This window comes from Gavia stellata, chromosome 20, assembly GCF_030936135.1.
Source record: "Gavia stellata isolate bGavSte3 chromosome 20, bGavSte3.hap2, whole genome shotgun sequence".
Taxonomy (NCBI): Eukaryota; Metazoa; Chordata; class Aves; order Gaviiformes; family Gaviidae; genus Gavia; species Gavia stellata.
The window spans coordinates 1,965,355-1,986,781 of record NC_082613.1 but is presented as its reverse complement, the minus strand read 5'-3'; the positions used below and the strand labels follow the sequence as shown (position 1 = coordinate 1,986,781).

At 44.5% G+C, this 21,427-nt stretch overlaps 1 protein-coding gene across 1 annotated transcript; it reads right to left on the bottom strand.

The window, feature by feature from the left end:
* Positions 1 to 7,994: 7,994 nt before the first annotated feature.
* On the bottom strand, positions 7,995 to 19,975 carry DNAJC5 (DnaJ heat shock protein family (Hsp40) member C5). The gene is made up of 5 exons (XM_009810758.2): positions 19,924 to 19,975; positions 14,654 to 14,789; positions 12,014 to 12,227; positions 10,148 to 10,319; positions 7,995 to 9,385 (listed from the first exon to the last, which is right to left on the bottom strand). The coding sequence occupies exons 2-5, from the start codon at positions 14,758 to 14,760 to the stop codon at positions 9,282 to 9,284; spliced, it is 597 nt and encodes a 198-aa protein (XP_009809060.1). The 5' UTR covers positions 14,761 to 14,789; positions 19,924 to 19,975; the 3' UTR covers positions 7,995 to 9,281.
* Between the last annotated feature and the right edge of the window lie 1,452 nt (positions 19,976 to 21,427).

Here is a 21,427-nt window from a genome sequence, read left to right as displayed (position 1 = left end):
ACCCCACCTAGCCTGGGCCGGCACCCCCAGCCCGGCTTTCCCTCGGGTCTTCTCTGCCCCAGCAGCTTTTTGCCTCTGCCCATCAGTGCCTTTTCCAAGCCAGGTTTCGGCAAGGGACACATTCCCGTGTCCTCTCCCCTGCCCGACCGCCCTGCAGCCCCCTCCTCACCCCACAGCGGTGCCGCGTCCCCCAGCTCGGAGGATGGCTCAGGGTGGTCCCTAGAGCATGGAGAGGGACCTGAGGCTCTGGATCTCCTCCTGCTCTGCATCATGCACTTCTCGGCCCCTCCAGGCCAGCGTACGTGGTGCTGAACTTCACTCCCACGGTCCCCAAGAGCGGAATTTCCAGCTTGTGCCAGCCGGGATGAGCCAAGGACACACTGCTGGCATGCAGACAGGCAGGGCAGCCTTCAGCAGTCACAGAATCACAGAATCACTAAGGTTGGAAAAGACCTGTAAGATCATCAGGTCCAACCACCACCCCAACCCCACCATGCCCACTAACCCATGTCCCGCAGTGCCACATCCACACGTCCCTTGAACATCTCCAGTGACGGTGACTCCACCACCTCCCTGGGCAGCCTCTTCCAGTGCTTCACCACTCTCTCAGGAAAGAAATTTTTCCTAATATCCAGCGTAAACCTCCCCTGGCGCAACTTGAGGCCATTTCCTCTTGTCCTGTCGGCACACAGGCAAAGCATCCTCCGGCCGTCAGCACATGGGCCACTGTATTCAGCATTTCAAAGCGAAGGGAAATGGAAGGTGCCGCGGGAGCAAAGAGCCCGGCTGCGGGGTGGGAGCCAGGAGCCTGCCAGGAGGAACGGCCGTGTGCGGGTGCCGGATTTCGTCCTGAGTTGGGCTGAAGAGGAAATTGTTACACACAAGTAGTCCATGATAGAAAACCCCAAAGCGACACGTAAAGAGGTTTAATTTGCTATGAGGGGGAAACAATCAATAAAAGAGAACCAAAAGTCTCCAATGGAAAAACGCCACTTTAGCTGAACAGCCAGACCCACCACGCTCCATCCCTCAGCGCCCTGGGGGCAGCACGGCCAGAAGGTGCCTGACAATGGGACACCTTTTCCCAGCAAAAGGCAGCCGAAATGGTCCCCGCTCAGCTCAGATGTGTCCAACCTCTGGCTGCCAGCGGGAGCGTTTTGCTCCCTGCGCCCTGCCTGCGCCGCTGCCAGGCAGCCCCAGCCGCCGACAGCCCTCACCGGGCCACGGTGTGATGGGAGCCCCTTCTCCATTCTCAGCGCAGCTGCCCAAAGCCACCGGCGTGCCCTGTTGCGGTGGCTCCGGGGCACAGCTCGGCTTTGGCACGGGGAGGGGAGGGCGGTCGGAGGCAGCTGTCCCCGGGGAACCGTCCCGCGAGGCGAGGGGCTGAGCGGGACCGGGCGCAGCCCCCGGCTATGCCGAGGCCGTACCCACGGTGAGTTCTGCCGGGGAGCACACGCAGAGTTGAAACAGCACGATTTTGTGCTTACCTCCTTCCAGCAGCTTTCCATCAAACGCGGAATTAACCTCTTCACAGTGCCTGATCCCAGGAGAGCCGCACGGGTAACAGCCGCCGGTGGCACCTTGCAGGAAGGGCGGCCTTTCAGCCGCCACGGGCCCAGGTGCGGGACTCAGGTTTACGCTGCCTCAGTCCCCATCTCGGCTGTGAAACAGGTCTCGTAGCAGCCTTTGGCACATCTTTTGCTCATCTTCGCTTCTGTCTCTCCACCAGCAACACCAGGAGCAAAACCAGTCTCCGACGACGTCAAGCTTCTTCAGAAAAGGTTATTTTTACTCCAGACAGACAGACCTGCACCAAGGTCGGAGCAGCCGGCCCCTTCCCCAGCACCCCGCAATCATTTCTCGCACAGCCTGGCAACTGTAACTTGAATTTACACCCCAAATACCTGCCGTGGTCCGGCATCGTACAAAGGTCTTTGGCCTTTAATGCTCAAAAAATGCCGGGGGCCCCAAGGCGGGTGCAAGGAAGAGGGGGCAGAAGGGAGCAGTTGCAGTCCCTGTGGCGGGGACTCTGCATCCATCCGCACGCAGAGCCGAGGAGCTGCCAGGCAGCGCGGTGTGCCCGTCCAGGGGATGGCAGGAGCCAGGAGCCTTCTCCCACGTGGCACAGGATCCCCCCAACCCAACCCTGGGGCCGCGCAGACCCTTCCCCTCGCGAGGAGTTCCAGCGCACAGGTAAGGAAAGAAAAAGCCGATGCGCATTTCTGCATTGAAAACATTTATTTTACAACAGTGGTTTCAGATAACTTAGCAATCTTTATTTTAGTTTATATTCAGACATACAAGACACAAATTACCATGCTAAAACATAAAATAATTCCTTCTGCCGTAACTGCGTGTATGTACAGGAGCTCAGTAGTATCGAGTGTTACAATCCACAAGGTTCAGACAGCCACGTCTACTTACATACATGGTCCTTTAGTAACATAACAAAATATATATATGTCTATATTATAATTGCTTTTCAGATGCATTTATACTTCGAGTGTGGTTTGGTTTTGGTTTTTGGTTTTTTTTTTTTTTACAATTTTTTTTTCTTTTTTAAAGATGGGCTCCCCCCGCCCGAGTCGAAGTGCAGTGCAAACGCAGAACGCCGCCTCGCCCGGCGTCCTCGGCTCCCTCAGGCTTCATCAAGAGGCCAACACAACCAACGCCCATGACAAAGGACTTAGTTCAGGGCCTTGCTCACATGCAAAATGAATACAGACCACCACCTCGGATGTCTGCGCTAACCCAAACCAAACCATCCGCACCCAGCCCCAGGGAAGCGGGCGAAGGTGGGGGCGAGCAGAAGGACGGAATGACAGCGACGGGCTCAGGCGGCACACGCATCCAGGCGAGGAAACACGGAGCGTTTGGAACCTGGCAAACCCCAGAGTTCATCTACCGTGACGGACACAAACAGAACTTCAAACGTGTAAGCGATAAAGGAATCCCCCCTCAATATTCCCCCGTTTCTGCCGCGAAGCAGAAACCCCCGGTGTTTTGTACGTCGGGCGACAGCCCCTGGAACGAAAGGCCTGAGGAGGGCCGGCTGCGGGCTCCAGCCGGTACGACCAGAAGCGATTTGGCGGTACTCACACATACGCTGGCCACCAGCGTTGTGCCTTTACACCCATTGCTGCCTAACTCCAGTTTTATGACTCGCAGTAAACTCCAAGTCCTTACGAATCCAAGCTGCAGACACTGTAAATTGAGTAACTGGACGGGACTGTGCAAACACGCCACATCGTTCAAGTGTAAACTCACTCGAGCACGCGGGACGACCTTGGGAGCAGAAGACGGCTTTTCCTTTTCAAACAGCACAGCTCTCCCACTTGTACTACCCGTTTATTCATACAACGGAATCCTTCCACCGTTTCCTTCCCCAGTCATCGCACCTGACAGCTCGTTTGGCTTTCTCCTGCAGCTGAAAGGAGAAAGCGCAGTTCTGGACACACACACAACTCACACCTTCCACCTGTCTGGCTGAGAGTTCAGAGCAGTACTTTGAGCCAAATTTCATGTTTTACCACCAAAGAAAAAAGAGCAGCAAGTACTGGGTGCACACCTGTTGTATAAGTATCTACATATGTGCATATATACATACATACACACACATGATGTTGCAATCCGAAGCCTACAGCGCGGGTTCCGACCTTGCTCTGCGAGCTCACCCAGTCCCACTCTGGAAAGCACGTGGTGAAAACCAGTATAAGGAAAAAAAAACCCAAATCAGCATGTTCTATCACACCTCTGGCAACGAGCGCATCGACCACATTCCAAACGCCCCGCGTACCAGCCCGCCCCAGTCCAAGTCATTCCAGAGATGGGCCCTTGCCCTCTCCTCGCGACCGCTGGGTTTCCCTTGCTCCCTCCGAAGGAAAGCTGGAGCAGGCGAAGCCCGGTGCTGGCCGGAGGGGCCAGGGACAAGGGGCAGCTGGCAGAATTCAAGTAGATCGTTAAAGTTTTGGAAGGGTACAAGCAACCGCTCAGACTGCAGGAGTACACCCACCTGGCTGGCCGTGGGGGACGGGGAGCAGAGAAGACAACAGCACTCGAGAATGAATGGCCATTTTATATAAGAGCTTCCTCTATACATATACATATATATATATAAAACCACCAGAAATTCCCAGCATCTATCCTTTTAACAACAAAATTAACTGTGCATGTGACATTGGCATCTGATTTCCAAATGAAGGTTTGTCTTCCAGATTTACGGCATTTGGCTTGTGCAAACGTCAAAGACAGACAGCTTCCCTCATGCCGTTTCTTCTTGTAAAGAAAGCATCTTCTTGGAAGGAAACGGGAATTTCAGTCTTGCCGAGTCCCAGACAGCACGTAAGCCTCCCAACGCAGGACGTGGAGCAGACCACGGGTCTTGCAGGACTTGAACACTGACAAATTTCCTGCCACCTTGTTAGCTATCGGTTACGTTTCTTTCAAAATATTTTAAGCAGTTGTTGGTGTAATGATACGCTACAAACTAGATGATTTCCACTATGATACGGAGAAGCGGCATCAAATAATGAAGCATGTTATGGTTATACCGACCTTACGCTATAAACACTTGTACTGGGGAGGTTATGTTTCAGTGCTCTAAGATTATTTATTTAAACAGCATCCAGAATCATTAACAGGAGGCGGGGGCTGCAAAAGCCTCCCTGACCGCCTTGCGAGAGTCTCCTGTTGAACATGATGCCAATATCCCGTTGCATCGGGTAGGAAAAACCTGCAGCACAAACGCCATTTCCTAAATTATCTGGGAATGTCAAGAACACCGAAGGGCACTGCACAGACGAAGGGCACAAACTAGATGAGAAAAGTGGGTACCTCTCTCCAGGAGTGCATACGGTACAAACACTCTGGTATAACCCCGCGAAAGCACACTGGTGTCCCCCTACACCGCACAACACAACCGCTTTATAGACAAGACAGGAATATCTTCCCAGTCAGGCTCCTGCCCTGGTTACACCTGCAGTGGTTATAGGCTGACACGAAGGGTTTTGAAAACCGTAGTCGCCCGACCGCAGCACTGCCGCGGGACTCGGTGTTTCTCAGCACCGTTCTCCAGCCTTCCTCCTCCGCAGGCGTTTCTGCACAGACTGCAGGCTGTGCTCACCCAAACCTCGAAGAGTATCACGTTTTAAGAACACCATGAGCACTAATATCTAAAGCAGTTTAAAAATATTACAAATCTAAAAATAAGACTAAAGGGGTAACATGGCTCTAAAACATCACCGTGTGGAATCAGCAGAAATCTACACCCTATCAGACGCCACTGAGGTTTACATAAACAAATTTATATACAGATAAATATTTAAGAATTTCCTGCAAACATCACTAACAAAATGAAACTGGCATTTAACGGGTGCAATGCCCCCTCGTTCACTTCAAGTGAAGCGTACAGTTCCTCGTACTGGAGTGTGCTGGGGATTCCCCCATCCCCAGGGAGGATGGGCACGGCAGGTCCAGCACCACCTCCTTCTCCAGCAGCTCTGCGGCGGCCAGGAGGGATGGTACCCGAGCACTCTGCAGCGAGGCAGTAGCTGTCCCTACTCACCCTAAGCTACGAGTGGCTCTCCACGCAACACAGCTCGGGAATAAAGTCAGTGGTCCTTAACAGCAGCCAGCGGAAGCTCTCCAGATCAGATTCACCCCGATACCCCTCCTTGTCAGGAGGAACTACAAGTGCTGAGAAAATTGGCGCTGAAGAGGTTTGATGAGCTAGGTGGAGGTGGCCCAACTACCGAAACGGAGGTCTCAGGCAACTTGTAAAAAGCAATGCAACTTTTTAAAAAAAAAAAAAAACAAAAAATAAATCAAAGCTCAAGTTTTAATTCTGGCAACACGCTGAACAGAGATCAACAGTGCTCAGGTTTAATTTTGGAAGGAAACATTCTGCATGTAAGCCAGGTAACAGGCTGCAACACCCGCAACGCCACACTACTGCAGTGCTGGCGGGGACACTGCAGCTCCCCCCGCTCAAGCCCAGAACTGCTGAGTGATCTTCTGCACCTGATTTTTAACCGTTATTTCCAATACAACTTTGCATTTACTAGTATTCAACTTGGCCATTTTGAAGTGCAACTCATGTTAGAGCCTGGGATACTCTTGTACCTTACCTACAAGAGCGGAAAAAAAGGGGGCATTAACCTACTTATCTTCCAATTACACAAGTTTTGTTTTAAAGAAGCAATGTTTAAATAGCTTTCTTACAGAGTTCAAGAAGAACTACATTAAGACACAATAATCTTAAATTCAGAGATTATAGAGTAACATGGGCAGACTTAAAACAGTTTCAAAACCCATGAATATTCATCTAAAAATGTGCTTCCCCTGTAACTGGCATCTCACAGCAGTTTCCCTTGGAGCATCTAACATCATTCTGGCATATAACAGCATATAGACTAATTTACTACTCACACACCACCCACAGACACAGCCGAAAGGAAAGGAGTCTCTCCCAAACCCAGGCCTTGCTAAGCGAAGAACTAAACCAGCAGATTTATCCTGGATGTTGTTTCTCCCAAGCAGAGCGAAGCCCGGGTAACGGCATCGCCTCTAACCCTCATTTGCTGCCCACATTCTGGTTCCGCTGTCAGGAGCCTGCGGAGAGGCTCCAGGTGCATCGCGCACCTCCCCGGAGCCACAACCTGCAGCCAGCCTTTCTAGTTCAGTGGAAGCAGCCCAGAGGGGTTAAGAAATAGAGTATTATTCCAAATTAACACCGACAAGCAGCCCCCGATGCCGGGGATCACAGCTGCTCCGCAGGGGAGCAACAACCGAAACGCTGGCTCTGTGTTACCCATCTAGACGAACACGGGGACACCGAGTACGACAAACTACAGTACAAGGGAAACAGCCTCTTCCTCATTCTACCGAGTCACTCTGATCAACTATGCTCATTTACAAAGCCAAAAAAACCCTAACGCTTTATTTTTTTTTTTACCAAGAACATGATTTGCACAGATAAGGGCAATTTTAACCAGTGATATTTTAGGGGACAAAGCCTGCAGATAATCAAGCATATTCCAGCGTGCAATTCAACATCAGGAACAGGCTTCGGGCAAAATCTACACGGACAGCCAATGTGACATTATTTTTTTAAGCCTAAAAATTGCTTTTCATTCCAAGGGGTCAAACAGAGACTTTAATTAAATAAGGACCTCAAGCCAAATCATACACGACTGTCCTCAAGACCACCCAAGAAAGTTTTCCAGACAGAAAAAGTTAAAGTAGCTTCCAGTAAACCACCAAGTTTCAGGTCAAAAAGGACTATGGACGAGGAGGAAATGACTTAACAAGTGTACTACTGAAATCTAGCCAGTTAATTAAAAGTAACATTTCTTTTTGTATTTTGGGACCTGACGTGGTATCACAAGCGTGCTTATTTGCAACAAGCTCACAGGCAGGCGACAAACACGTGCTTGTCCCAACAGCTACAGGGAAGTCTGATTTTGCAAACATCCCTCACTTAGCATTGAGACCGCGTTAAGAACATTTTCTTCTACCCAGCATGTTTAACATGGTTTCACGTCAGATTTTACGTGCTCCATCGTTTTCGGCTCATGCAAAGATAGCGTGAAGATATATTCAGAACGATTCTCTGGCAGGAGAGCCCCCCTCCTTTTCTGGTGGTTTTCTTACAGACCAACAGTGCTTTACCCCATTCGAAAGTAACGCCCGGATCTGGTAACAGAGCAGCATGAAACACCTCCAGAGCAAAGGCCGGGTAGAAGGCTGTAAATAGCCTCTTAACAGAAACCGGGTGAAAACTGAAAAGGGGAGATGGTGGATACAAAGGACAGTAGAGGCATTGTGACATAAAACCATAAAGATCAAAATCAGCAGTTAATTACAGCCTCTTTAAAAGTGCCACGTGTGGGTTCTCTAGTCGCTGTTCTAGATCCTGACTCTGCATCATCTAAAGCAAGATTATTAACAACAAAATATACCAGCAATTCAGCAGCTGCCTAAATTGCTTTTTAAACAGTTACATCTCAGTAAACCACAGTTTCTAGAGTGTTATTCAAACATGATTTGGTTTCAAAGTAGTACAGGAAAACTTTCAATGGTTTCCCCATAGTTGTTCTGAGGAAAAGAAAAACACTGGTGTAAACAAGTCTAAATGCAAGACAATGTGCAAATTATACAATATAAACACAAAGAAAGGTGTTTTGTTCTTAAAAAGCCATTTAAGTACCCCACAAAGATGTTCATGAGAAAATTAAAGGGCTAGTGTATTATACAAGCTTTAAAAAAAGACACATAATACCCCATTTGACTCAAATTATTAGAACAAATTTTTAAAAACCAAATTTTTTTAAACATTTATGCTGTTGCCTACTGTCTGCGTTTTACTCACTTGCTCAGTGAAAACCAATTAATCAGTTTCACTTTAAGATTCTCATGCATTCAAAAAAAGCTGCACTATTTGGTCTTTAGCATTTCAGGAAAATGACTGAACTCAAACCAAAACAGAATTGTGCTTGAAGTTAAAATCCCACCGCCACCACCAAATAAGCCCATTCACAGTTGGTTTTGTGGCAAACTAGAGTTTGCGGTTACACTGTCACCGAAGATCACCTTACACGTAAAGAGCTGTTCGTCAAATTACTGTTCAAAGATTGGAAACTCTCCCTTTTTATTTTTCAAGGCAGATTTATTTCAGCTGAAAACCAACATTAAAGAGAACTCCAGCTCTGCAGGACTGGCATGTTTTGGTTCTTGGCTTTCAGAACTTGCTTAGATAACAACGCAGGAATAGAAGGAGGAATAAAAGAATTGGTTTGTTGCACTCAAATGTAAATCATGAACTTTTAAAGGTCTTTGACAGCTCAGCTGTACGGAAGAATAGTGGCTTCTGTGAAACTTTTTAAATCTCATTTTTAGGCCAGTACCACTGCTTAAAATGCAGAATGTCTCCATCACACTTATATTGTGACAACTCAATACATTACACCACAGACATTTAACATAACTCCATACATGCTATAAAAAAAAACCAGGAAAAAAAAAGGAAACAAATAAGACCGTAGCTAAACTGCTTTAAATACTGCATGCTACAGCACTTCACGTATCATCAAGATACGACACTGAAAGGTGACAAAAGGCTGAAGGGATTACAAAATATTTTCGGCAGGTTGGAAAGCTGCCTTCTTAGTGTGGCAGAATTATTCCCCCTCCCCATTCTCTACTTCTAATGTTCATGATTCTAGTGTTGAGTTGGCCATGTATTTTTTTTTTTTTATCCATTCTAATTACAGTGTTTCCTTAACTTAATTAAATCCATCAGTGTGGTAGCTGGGGTGAGAGTCAGCTGTGAGCTGGGTCGTCTCTGTGGCTGATGCTGGCTGTATCACAATAGGTGCGTCTGAGGCCTCTGAAAAGCGAAGACAAAAGGCTTAGCACACCAAGGGGAAAAAACAGCATCATGTGTTTTGGTAAGCGTAAGTTACATCTCCCTACAACACTTCAAGAACACGATTTTACACTCCTTTAAGAGCATGATGTTAATTTACTGGTTTTCAGTCAGCACACAATACCATTCGACTCAAGTCTACACGTGGAACATTTATTATATTTCCTCCTTCATGTAAAAGCAGCTGATCCTCGCCCATCATTCAGCAATGCCCGTTAAAAACAAGATCAGAGCACACACGAGGCTCTACAATTTTTTAAATGATTGGTTTAATTCTACGGAAATACCATTGTATCTTCATGAACAGTATTAGATACAGCTAGTAGGGTAGCAGTCCCATTTCCTTCATGCCTGATGCAGTAAGCAAAGCTGCCTTGACACCCCCCATCCTTTGGGATAAAGAACCCCTTTCCGGAATCACACGTGTCTGGCTGGTACGTTACTCCAGCGATGTGGGAAGAAGCTAAACGATGGTGACCTACTGCTCTAAAGCTGAGCCCACCAAGCAATGAAGACCCTCCGGGAGTTTTCAGCAACTGTATCTCCAGCGTTAGCGTTACCCACGTAACTCTTGTGCCCCAAGCATTCCCTCACCGTCATCCGCAATCCGAGACCTGTGCCGATCTCTGCACAGCAAGCGCAGCTCCTCAACCAGCACGCTAAGCACTCGGGCAGGGACTGACGCCATGGTCATTCTGGATATCTGACAGTGTTTCTACCTACCCCTTTCATCTGACTGCAACTGTGCCTCCAAGTCCTCTGGAGAGACGTAGTATTCCTGCTCTTCACCTTCAGGAGGTTTAGGTTTACACTTCCCACAGCAACAATTACAGCAGCAGCACAGACAGCAACAGCAGTAGCAGCCCGTGATGAGCCCACAGAACACAAACAAGGCCTGCAGAGGACAGAAGACAAAGAAGTATTCATAACCTGCGCCTGCCATGCGTGACCACTGAGTTTCTGAGACTCGGATACAGAAACCAGAGCCCAAAAATACAGCAGTGTAGAGACAGAACTTACTAGCTACAGTTTTATACTTTATCACCAAGATGTATTTAAAAATATGTGCAAAACTGGCTACGGCTCTCAACATTTTACACTGAGATGAATACTGCCAACCTAGTTTACCTGAAGAAATTCCTACAATTTAGGTTTAAGTGGATTATTCTGCTACATCTGCAAGAAGATACAGGTCTAAGAAATGTATCTGTATTAAAATCCAGAGGTACAATTGTTTAAGACAGATTGCAGCTTGCATAAATAACCCTGGAAAAGATTCACGCTAGCTAGTTGACGCACAGGTCGCGACGTACCTACAAGCAGGGACTTTGAGCTACCCAAGGCTGTAGGCATGGCTGCAAAGCTCACCGGACTGAAGTTCAGGGTGCTGAAGTTAGATGCTACCAACACGTGAGCAAGGCAACTCAAAGCTAGCCGCGTCTGCCGGGTGCTTATCACAGTGACAATGGGCAAAAATCAAAATTTTCATATAGGTCACTGTGCAATTGTTTGAAAAAATCATTTTAAAGACAGCAAACCAGCACGGTGATATTCCTTTTCTCTTACTGCAGGGGAATCAAGAGATGGAGACGATGCTGGCAAAGGGTAGAAAAATGAACCCATGGAATGAAATGCCAAGATTAGGAAAAGGTTTTAATCAGCCATAAAGCACCATAAACAACTAAGTCATGTCACTAAATAAGTAAGTTGGTGCAGTTACGGTTTCATACTTCAGTTTCGTAGTCACACTGTCTTTTACTTACCACTTTCTGTGCAAGCAGACTGCAATCACATGAACTCCAAAATGTAAAAGCCTGGACAATTTTGGTATGAGAAATGTGTAATATGCAACGTACAGGTTTTTTGCACTTTTGAGTAAACGTGGTGATTTTAAAATGTATTACTTAAAAAGAAAGAAGCATATTACGCTTAAAAATAATTTGAGTCCAGTAAAATATAGTAAAGCCTTGCTACTGGCAGAAGACTCCTAGGAGGCATCTACACAATAACTGTTACGTCTTCGGCACGCATGCAGTACTTTCAAACAGCTTTTTGTACGCTTTTCTGAGGAAACATGAGCCTGCAGTGTAATTTCGGTACACTGGTGATACTCTTTCTGCCGCACAAGAAACAAGGATGGGCAAGTGAACAAATAACCTGGAGTCTCTCAAATCAGAGCAGGGCTGAAGAAGTGACATTTGTTCAGGGAAGCCTCTGAGTAAGTCTGAAAGCATACTTCTGAACAGGGTCTCCTGCATGAGCTCAAGTTCACAGTCAGGACTCGTTTTGCAAAATCATTTAGCAGACATCACCAAAGAGAATACCCCCCAAATCCTCATCACTTTTAAATCCACTAGAAGGGTCAAAGCTTCCGTTAGTAATCTAAGTCTTGCTTATTAGGCCTGTATCACTGAAAGATAATAGAAAAATACTTCTGACCTAGAGATTGCAACATGGTAAGAGAAGGTTAATTACCAGGTGTCAGAAATTCAGCAATTTCCAATATATAAACCAAACACAACTACCAAATGTCACTCTAAGAGTTTTAAATGACAACCCAGAACAACTTCTCTTTGCACTTTTATTTACCTTTGCCCACCAGCTGGACAGCACGAAGTACGTGTTCACATTTTCTTCACCAAACTGCTCTGCTACATACAGACCCAGAGAACCATACTTATCATAAATGTTTCGCTTTGTGGCATCGGTCAATATTGCATGAGCATTATTGATCTCTTTAAATTTTTCTGCTGCCTCTGGATTATCAGGGTTTTTATCAGGATGATATTTCAATGCAAGTTTCCTGCAGAAAGAAAAAAAAGAGATTGTTATAGATTAAAAAATAGGATTTGGGTTCCTGTTTTTTGATTTTTTTTTTTATTTTTTTTTTTTATTCCATAGCCTATCACTCAAGGGAGACTTTCAAGTTCCAGTTGGTTCCCTTCATCTCTGATTCAACTTCCCTGATGATTCTTCCTTAGATGATAACAAAAGGCTACAGCACTGTCTACCTTGGTTCACAGGATTGACTTCAGACTGCTGGATCTGGCCTACAGAAATCCAATGGAAAAAAAAAAAGGGACATTGAAGGAAAGAAGTACTCTTTTCTTTTTCCTCCCTCAGCTCCAGCAATTTCCACCAGTAAGTTTTGCTCCTGCTAAAGCAAAGACCAAGCTAACAGAAAAAAGACACACCACAAGTCTATGATATAGCACCAAAGACTAAATAAAAGCAAGCTGCCACAGCTAACCTGCAGTGTCTGAACACAGAAATAGAACAGACAATTACTTGTGGTTAATTCACCAATTCCTGTGCAGGAACAAAGGACTTTTCAGTTCAAGGCTTGCTAGAATAGAAAAAGCTTCAGAGTTTCGAGATGTCAGGAAATCACAACGTACCTCCCCTAATCATACTGGATCTCTTACAACTACATGACAGCAGTTTACAGTCCCCAGAGGTCTCTGAACACAGCACAAAAAAAGTCAGATTAAGCGCTGATAAATTTGCTAGTTCTGACATGGCCCAGGCTATTTATAGAAACCAGTAGGGATAACTGGCCAAACACCTCCTTATGAACAGAAAAAATGTGCTCCCAAGCAGAAAAATGATACAGAACTGTATGCTAACAGTTCTCCTCCACCAAAAAAGGTACTTGTCCTCCTACAGAAAATTACCACAGAGTCCCATATTTGAGAAATACACTAAAGAAGCCCGCAGACATTTACACGTCAACTCTGCAGTGGGAAAATGTTTAGACAAACATAAAATAAAGATTTGTGCAAGCACACATTCGGATGTGCCTACAAATATATCACAGCGTTCAAACAATAAATTGAGCATCCATTTGAAACACTGAGACTGTAAACGGTGCTGTGTGGGTAAATAACATCCAGGGCTGCCACTAATGCCATAGCCTCATCGTGAGGACTGAAACAATCACAGTTTTTATAATTCGAGGGAAGTTAGATAAACCTGGAAAGGGCTTAGCTACTATCAGCCTGCAACAGGTAAGTATTTTTCATTTCCCATTTCCTACACATACACAAACCCCATAGCCCACCAGCCAGCAAAGGATGTTCAAATGGAATGCAAACGAGGTGTCAGTCCTCCTTTGGAAAGGAGCAGTAGAGGAAACAAGATTAGACAAAGGTTCGGGTAAGTACGAAGCAGCTGCATTTTACCCTAGGATCTAGTTGGGTCATTCCTCCAAAGTAAAAACTGTTGCAGTTCCTCCCCCAAGAAGGTAAAATTATGTTCTATTTGCTGAGTCTGGAAGATTACCAATTCAAACTTCCACTTCAAGGTTTTAGGAAGACACAGCTAATTTTTGAGAATCTGGGGACCCAGTTTATTCAGGGATTTCATCATGTAGCTGCCTTCAGTAGTAAAATGTGACTTTGAAAGGGAAAAATTTTGGTAAATGTTAAAGCTAAAAGAAAACTTCAAAAAAAGAGTATCCTCATGTAAAGATTACTGCTGACCCCTAGTGTAATGTTAAACACATTGCCAGCTGTCAAACAGTCTACAAGACTGCAGCTCACGCTTCAGTTGAAGAAGCAACTGCATTTAAGCAGATTTGGGGGGAATGTGAAAGGGGAGGATGTTACAGGACTCTTTTTCGTTTGTTTGATTTTATTTGGTCAATATGAAGCCATTTCATGTGTCTAACTCTAAGAAACGAAATAAAGTAAAAAATCCTCTTTCAAAAACAGTAACACCACATGGAATCAGAATTTTTGAATGGATTTTTTAGAAAAAAGTCATTGTTGATACACAGTTTTTATCCTTATTTGCACCTTTAATCTATACCTCACTGTGCCAGAATTGGAAATGATGTACAAAAGGGCAATACTGCACACCTGTGGTCTCCGTAAGCCAGACACAAGGCTAGGTAACATGAAGAATTTAACTCTGATCACACTGTCTTAAAATTCTATTCAAGTTTAGGTAAAGACCTTTCAGAATGATACTGCATACTTGAGAATCTAACTCACTAGAGATGAGACGTAAAAATTTAATGGCAATTAACAAATTTAACAAAGCCTAGGCATGTTTTCACACCAATTTTCGCAAGAAGCAACGATGTTTTCACCTGGTTTTCTTACGTGTTTTTCTTGTAAAAGGTTTAAATAAACCAACTGGAGCCTATACATAAATATGCCATCTGTTGAACACTTCATTAAAGCTATTTGTGCTATTGCGCAACACGCGTAAAACTCGAAACTTTACCTGTAAGACTTTTTGATATCATCCGAAGTGGCATTCTTGTCCAACCCTAGCACGTGGTATAACGATTCTCCAGAGGTAGAGAGCGAACGTTGCCTCTGGTCTGCCATCTTGAACTAACCCGAAGAAAGAACCGGCCCTTGCCAAAAAAGAGATTAAGAGATGCTTAAACAAAGAACTACGCAGACCGCAGTAATCAAATCAGCCTTGAAAACTGAGCTTGTGCGTGAAAAATTCATTTTTCGTAAGGTTTAAGTGTGCTTTGAAAAGAAAAGGCTCTTAGCATATGTGGAAGTTTAAAGGTTACAAAACTCAGTTAATTATCAGTGAAAACAACTATTACATTTTCAGCACAACACCAGGCACCCTAGAATCACTACTGTATCTACTCAACTCTTCTTCCCAAAAACCCCAAATCAACAGTTGAGGTCTAACTACAGATATGTACTACATACATATCCCTAAAGCTACCTCATCTTCTTTCTTAGTCTTAATATTAGGATAATTTATTTGTGATAATACCTATAAAAACAACTTGACAACAGATAGGTTGCTACTACGTTGAAGCCGCCTTTTTGCACCACACTTGCATAGGGGTAAGTGATTTCATTCGTATTTTCAATTGCATTAATTCTGTTACATTTAAAAAAAAAAAAAAAAAAAACAAAAAAAAAGCCCTCCACGCACCCTCCAAAACCCCAGCCTCCCACCCTATCCCTGACACCAGGTCGAGCGGAATCCTTTAGACAAATCCAGTTTGTCTAGGCCTGTGCATCCCACTACGAAAGAGGGAATGCCTGCTCACTTAGAGAAGAAGAAAACTCCCCTCTCATAATGTAAAGTCGTGGCTCAAACATTTAACATGTATTCTAATTAAAATCACGCTACTTGAACACGAATTAACCTCCAAATTCAAATGTGAAAGACCCTAGAGGTCTCCCCCCTGCCATGCCGCAGGCAGATACGGTTACGTCCTCCGACATCCTGAGGAGATTAGCATTTGCCGTTCTTTAGCTGCAGAACTGCAGCAAGGATGAGCATCGAAGAGGAGACTATTGGCTATTTTTGGATTATGTCATTACAGTTAGCCTACACCAGATTATGTAGTCTTTGAAAAAGATATTTAAAGCACCAGACTTTTCTAATTTAACCCTTTATCTTATGTAACAAAGTTAATAACTTCAGCTTTTAAAAGGCTACCTGAAAGAAATACTCTCAGACGTGCTGGTTCTTGGTATGACCTCACAGTGTTGATACGCTTCACAAAAGACACCGTTCTGTTTGCACCAACACATGGGTATTGTCATGCCTGTACAAGCGTGACTAGGTGGGTACGGATATAGACATCACAGCTTTCTTGTTCATCTCAGAGCCCACTGTTAACCACCCTTCCACATCTGGCCTCTCCGACTTTAGACAAGTTTAACGCGGGGCACTATGTCCCATTTCTTTGACTGGAATACACCAGCTAAACCAGGAAACTCTCCTCTAATTTCCTTCAAGTCGCCCTTGGCAGCTCTGGTAAATTTAATTAAAGGCTACCTCATAAGGAAGCTATAAATTATTATTAATCATAATAAAAGATCTAAACCCTAATGCTTTGGTTAAGGATTCAAAATACACTCCAAATCTGGAAGGTGAATGTGTGCGCAGGGAGAGAAAATCTTTTATTTTCTTTTAAAGGACACTGTTCAGCTACCAAAAGGTTTCTGTATGAGAGGGAAATTACTGAGTGCTGCAAGATACAATACAACCGATCCATTTCTTTGGGCACAATCTGATTCAGTGAAAGGGAAAAAAAAAAAAATATTTCAGGAAAGAAATCCCACATCCAGGAATACACCAGGCACAATCCTCCGCGACAGCCTTTTCCCATCCGCAGCTATGGGTCAGCCTGGCCGGAGCCTCCCAGCCCCCTCCGCCCAAGCGGACCCAGCGCCGAGGTCAAAGACTGATGATCCTGACGTCTATCTGGTAATCTAGCTAATCGCACAGGCCTGCTCCCGCCGCTGCCCTGGCTCCCCCGCGCAGCTTCTCCTGCTCTCCAGCCACAACCACCTTGCAGCCTCCCTAGGACGCTCTCCTGCAGCTCTATCATGCCGGTCACCCGTTAGCAGCGTCCAGCCAAGGGCAGTGTGTCTATCGCTACTGCTCTTTGCCAGGGACGTGTGAGATTAATCTGAAGTCAGGGGGAGGAAAAAAAAATAAAATAAAAAAGCATTCTGGTTGAGACCGTACATGTTAATTTAACTCTTCCAAAGGTATTGCTTCAAACTGGAGCTTCGAGGGCATTATGAATGTTTGTGGTGTTTAAAAGTCTGGAGCTCTAAGCACAACAAGCTTCCTTTAACATCACTCCAATGTGCCCTTGGTGCACAGATGCTGCAGATCACAGGTAGACACTGTGTTCTGCTTAGTAAGATCTCCACTGTTAAATTAGGGCCAATTTGTTTAATAAAAACGAATTCAGTTTGATCCAGGCAATGTCTATCAGCCTGCAGGCTGCCTGTCAAGAATAAAGACTGTCACAGGAATAAAATTCCACAGTGCTGCAATCTTTAATCGCTTCAATCTGAACAGTCCAGGGTATCTGGAGTTCAGTGAAATGGGGTGTTTGAATTTACTTTTTGAAACTGGTACGAAATGGACATGTTGGCCTTGGCGGATGAGTGGAGGACAAGGTGGTAATGGGAATTCATCTGGGAAGGGAATTATTTAAGGGAGCAGAAGAGTCTTATTACTAGGAACGCAACCTTTGGCTTTTCAAACGTGAAACAGACAATAAAGGTGCAAGTTATTTAAGTTCAGAGTACTTCATAAACCAGGATATTATCTATCCTACTGTTTTCACAAGTGGCTCTAATTCACAATACTGAAAGCTGCTCTGTATTTTTAAAAAGTGTTGTATTCCGCAGCAACAAGCCATCTGCTATATATTCTACTCCAGCAGGATGCCCCGAAGAGGTTTCTGTCAGAAGGCTCTGAAGAAAGGTAATCCCCTGGATTAAACAGCACAGTTTTTAACTAGCTGTGTACCAGAAGATCCCGCATTAGTCTGCTTTACCAGAAAATGCAACTGTTTTCAGCATGACCAGGTAAGTATAATTGGTATCACCTTGCTGAAAAGGCTTAGACTAAACCTGATAGGTTATATATGGAAGCCAGCCTTAACATTTTAAATGCATCAATGTAAACTGAACCTTAGAAAGACTAATTTTCTTTTTACCCTCCCAAAAGAATCCTATCAAGTTTCATGAAACTGGTGATATCTTAGTTTCTGCCAGGTCTGCTGACCCTTTTATAAGTTGTATTTAACTCATTAAAATGGCAAGAAAAATGAGTAGTTCTCTGCCAGTTTAGGGAATTAAATACGCACAGAACATCCCAATGAATGCCAGCACGAACAAGGGTGACAGCAGATCCAGTGGCCAGAAGCAGGGAGGGAGGAGTAAAACTTCATCTGGCCCCGCCACAAGGTCCTGCAAAGGATTTAGCTGGAAGGGGGCAGCGAGCAGGGATCAAATTTTCCAAGAAAACACGCTCAGCTGCCTGGCAGGACGGAGGGTGGAGGTTACCAACACTGCTCACACAGGGAGCAGATGCTTGTAACAATGCTGAACCACAGCTGTCAGATCCCTGCTAGAAAGAACCGCCTTGCACCAGTGAAGCAATGGAGGCCTAATTCGATGGACGGTATCAACGGTATTTCAGCGTCATTAGCGTCCGAAAGCAGGCTAACAGCAGTACTTTTCATTTCACTTCAGGGAAGAAGCAATACGTATTTATTCATGAACAAACCACTGGAAACTGTAACGTACCAATTGCCTAAAAAATCACTTTTCACATTTCCAGTTAATTCTGTACGTTTTCCCACGTAAGGTACAAAGGCACAGCCGCTCACCTGAACTTCCCCACTGGAGGAAAGGCTGCTTTTGAAAGGAGTTGTGGCTGTTCAGCTCCACTGATAAAAATCAGAAGGGGCAGAGGAAACCAAACAATGTTAACTTTAAAAATACTACTACAGCAGGACATTGAGGTAGAATCTTCACCAGAATTTTAATTTTCTTAATACCTGTATATTCATAAGTTTAAGTTACTGAAAAAGAAAAAAAAAGAAAAAAAAAAAATCACACCATGAATGCATGCGCCAATGCACAGACCTTTAAATACGTGCTGTTCACAGCAATTTTAGTGAAGTGTCTGTCTTCAATGTAGGAAATCTGACTGTCAACAGTTGTTCCAAAAAGTTAAATCCTGCTGTAATGGACAAAATCCACCACGTCCTGACATGGTAAATGATACTCACCCACTAGACATAGGACAATGGAAGGTCATTAACCTTAATGGATACTCTCTATCCAAATTGCACGTTTGCAAACGAATTTGGTTGAAACCAGAAGAACAAAAGAGCTTCCCAGTCTTTCCATAGGTCACCAGTAACACAGAGAACAGAGAAATCCCCAAAAGGGACATATCAGAAACAACAGGAATGAGAAAGACAAACCCAAAGCCATGCTGGAAGCGCTGGACAGGAGAAGAGGCAGGCTGCTGTCCCAGCACAGCCCAACACCACCGAGGCACCAACCCCGCAAGTGGCTTTAATACAAACTATCTGTAAGGCTGTCAAGCCCTCTGCAACGACAGTTTTAAGAGCATATTAGCAGACGATTGAAGAGTCTAGCTTGGAAATGATGTTTTGCCAGCTCTTACAAAAATTATGTCTAGTCGATGCTTTATTATACAACTTTAGGAAGCACTAGAGTATTTTAGGAAACATTTGTATTCCACAAAGCACTTCTGGTTACTAACTACGTGGTAAAATATACTGTCAGTTGAATTTAAGATTACTAGCTTTTCAAAGATTTCCAGTGCAGAAAACTAACTACAGGTGATAAACTAAATTATTCTATCTCAACCAGTATTTACTAGTAAAAGTCTAAATAAAAACACCAAGCCAGAAAACACTTCAGTAAATACTGATTTATCACAAAAACGAAATAGCACCACTGGCCTCTACATCCTGTCAATCTGTTTCAAATTCATTTAGTCATTCTCACAATTCGGTATTTTTCGAGGGTGGAAAAAACCCATTTTTAAAGGAGAGAGGAGAGAAACATATACAAGATCGTATTATCAAGAAAAATATGAGGTGTTTTAAGCTTGGCTTCGTGAGGTATTGGAGATTTCTATAAGAAACTTTGAACTTTGTTTCCTCGGCAGTATTTTGCATTTAAATGAGTAGCTACAAGAAATCAAAAAAATACAGTACTTACCTGCTGTCTAGTTCCAATATCCTAAGGTAAGTGGTAACCGCCTCCACACACCTCTAAAATGGAATCTCCTAAAGACAAAACAAAAGCAAATCAATTGTTCGCTCACTCTTACATTGAGGGCTCATTGCAAAATTATCATCACATTATTTTACCATAACAATCCTTCGTAATATGCTAAAGACAAGATGGAAGTGAAACAACAAAAACGTAACCTATACTTCTACAGAATTTTCACTTGAAGCAAGTAAGTACTGAAGCCACCGGGAACGTGGAGGCATGCTGCGGTCTGGATGCACTTAACAGGCACACACCTTCCTATAGCACGGTCAGCTGGCATCACAGAATACATTTTAAAGGCTGCATTTAAGTATTTTCATTATGCTTTCACTCAAACACCACCTTCATGTCAAAGTCCAGAATAAAACACAAGTGGTTTTACTGTCCAAAATATTTTATACTACAGTAAGCCTCCACAATGTAAATACTTATCTTTAGAATTGATTAGCTGTCAAAGTAAGTTACAAATATTTTAAAGTATAGATTCAAGGGCTCTGTGCTTCTACCTGTAGCTTCAGCCTCTTTTCCCAAACCTTTTACCATGTAAAAGACACACACTTATCTAAAATAAAGATACCAGTCGCACAGAAACTCTAATAACCATTATCTGTTTAAGACTTTGGACTTTTTCAACTTAGGCATTTGTGAATATCTGTACTTAAAACAAGAGAATTGTGTTCTTCAAGCCTTGATAATCTGTAATGTTGTTAGAGAGAGACTGCTAAAGAAGCTTAGCTAACGCAGCGGACCGCCAGCCGCGGCATACGAGCAGCGGGCGCGCAGCCTGTCCTGCCACCCTGCAAGGGACAGGCCCAGGGCGAGGCGAACCACCTCCGCCAGGGCCCAGAGAGGTTCAGTGGCATTCGGATGCCAGATGCCTTCACGACAAATAAACACAATTTTTTTTTAAATTTCAATAGGAAAACAGTATTGTCTGCACAGCGCCTTTCTTCGCAAGTTATTAACAGCGCTGCCGCTAAGAGGAAGGAGAGGTGAAGCGCGTGGAGTAGCTGAACATCATGATGCCGTTTCTAATGCCGCTCTACCTGGCGTCAAAATTGGTTGATGTGCTTCAACTGTAGAGCAACACCAGCTCCTTTTGCCAGGACAAATTTCCATCGAGAAATCCACAGTTTTATCCTATTCACATTTCCTCATCCTCAAGCAGATTACCCAAAGAAGAAACAACTCTCACTTCAGCGTACAGGGAGGAAGAGAACCTGAGAGGACCCAGCAACACAAACCCCTTCTCTCAGCGCTCAAGGCAAAGTTAGACAGATTGCTGCAGATCACCGGTCACACGGAAGTAAGAGAATGCAAGGGCAAGAGGAGCCTAGGAAATGCTAGATGATTGTTGGGCTCTTCTCCCAAGTGACAAGTGACAGGACAAGAGGAAATGGCCTCAAGTTGCGCCAGGGGAGGTTTACGCTGGATATTAGGAAAAATT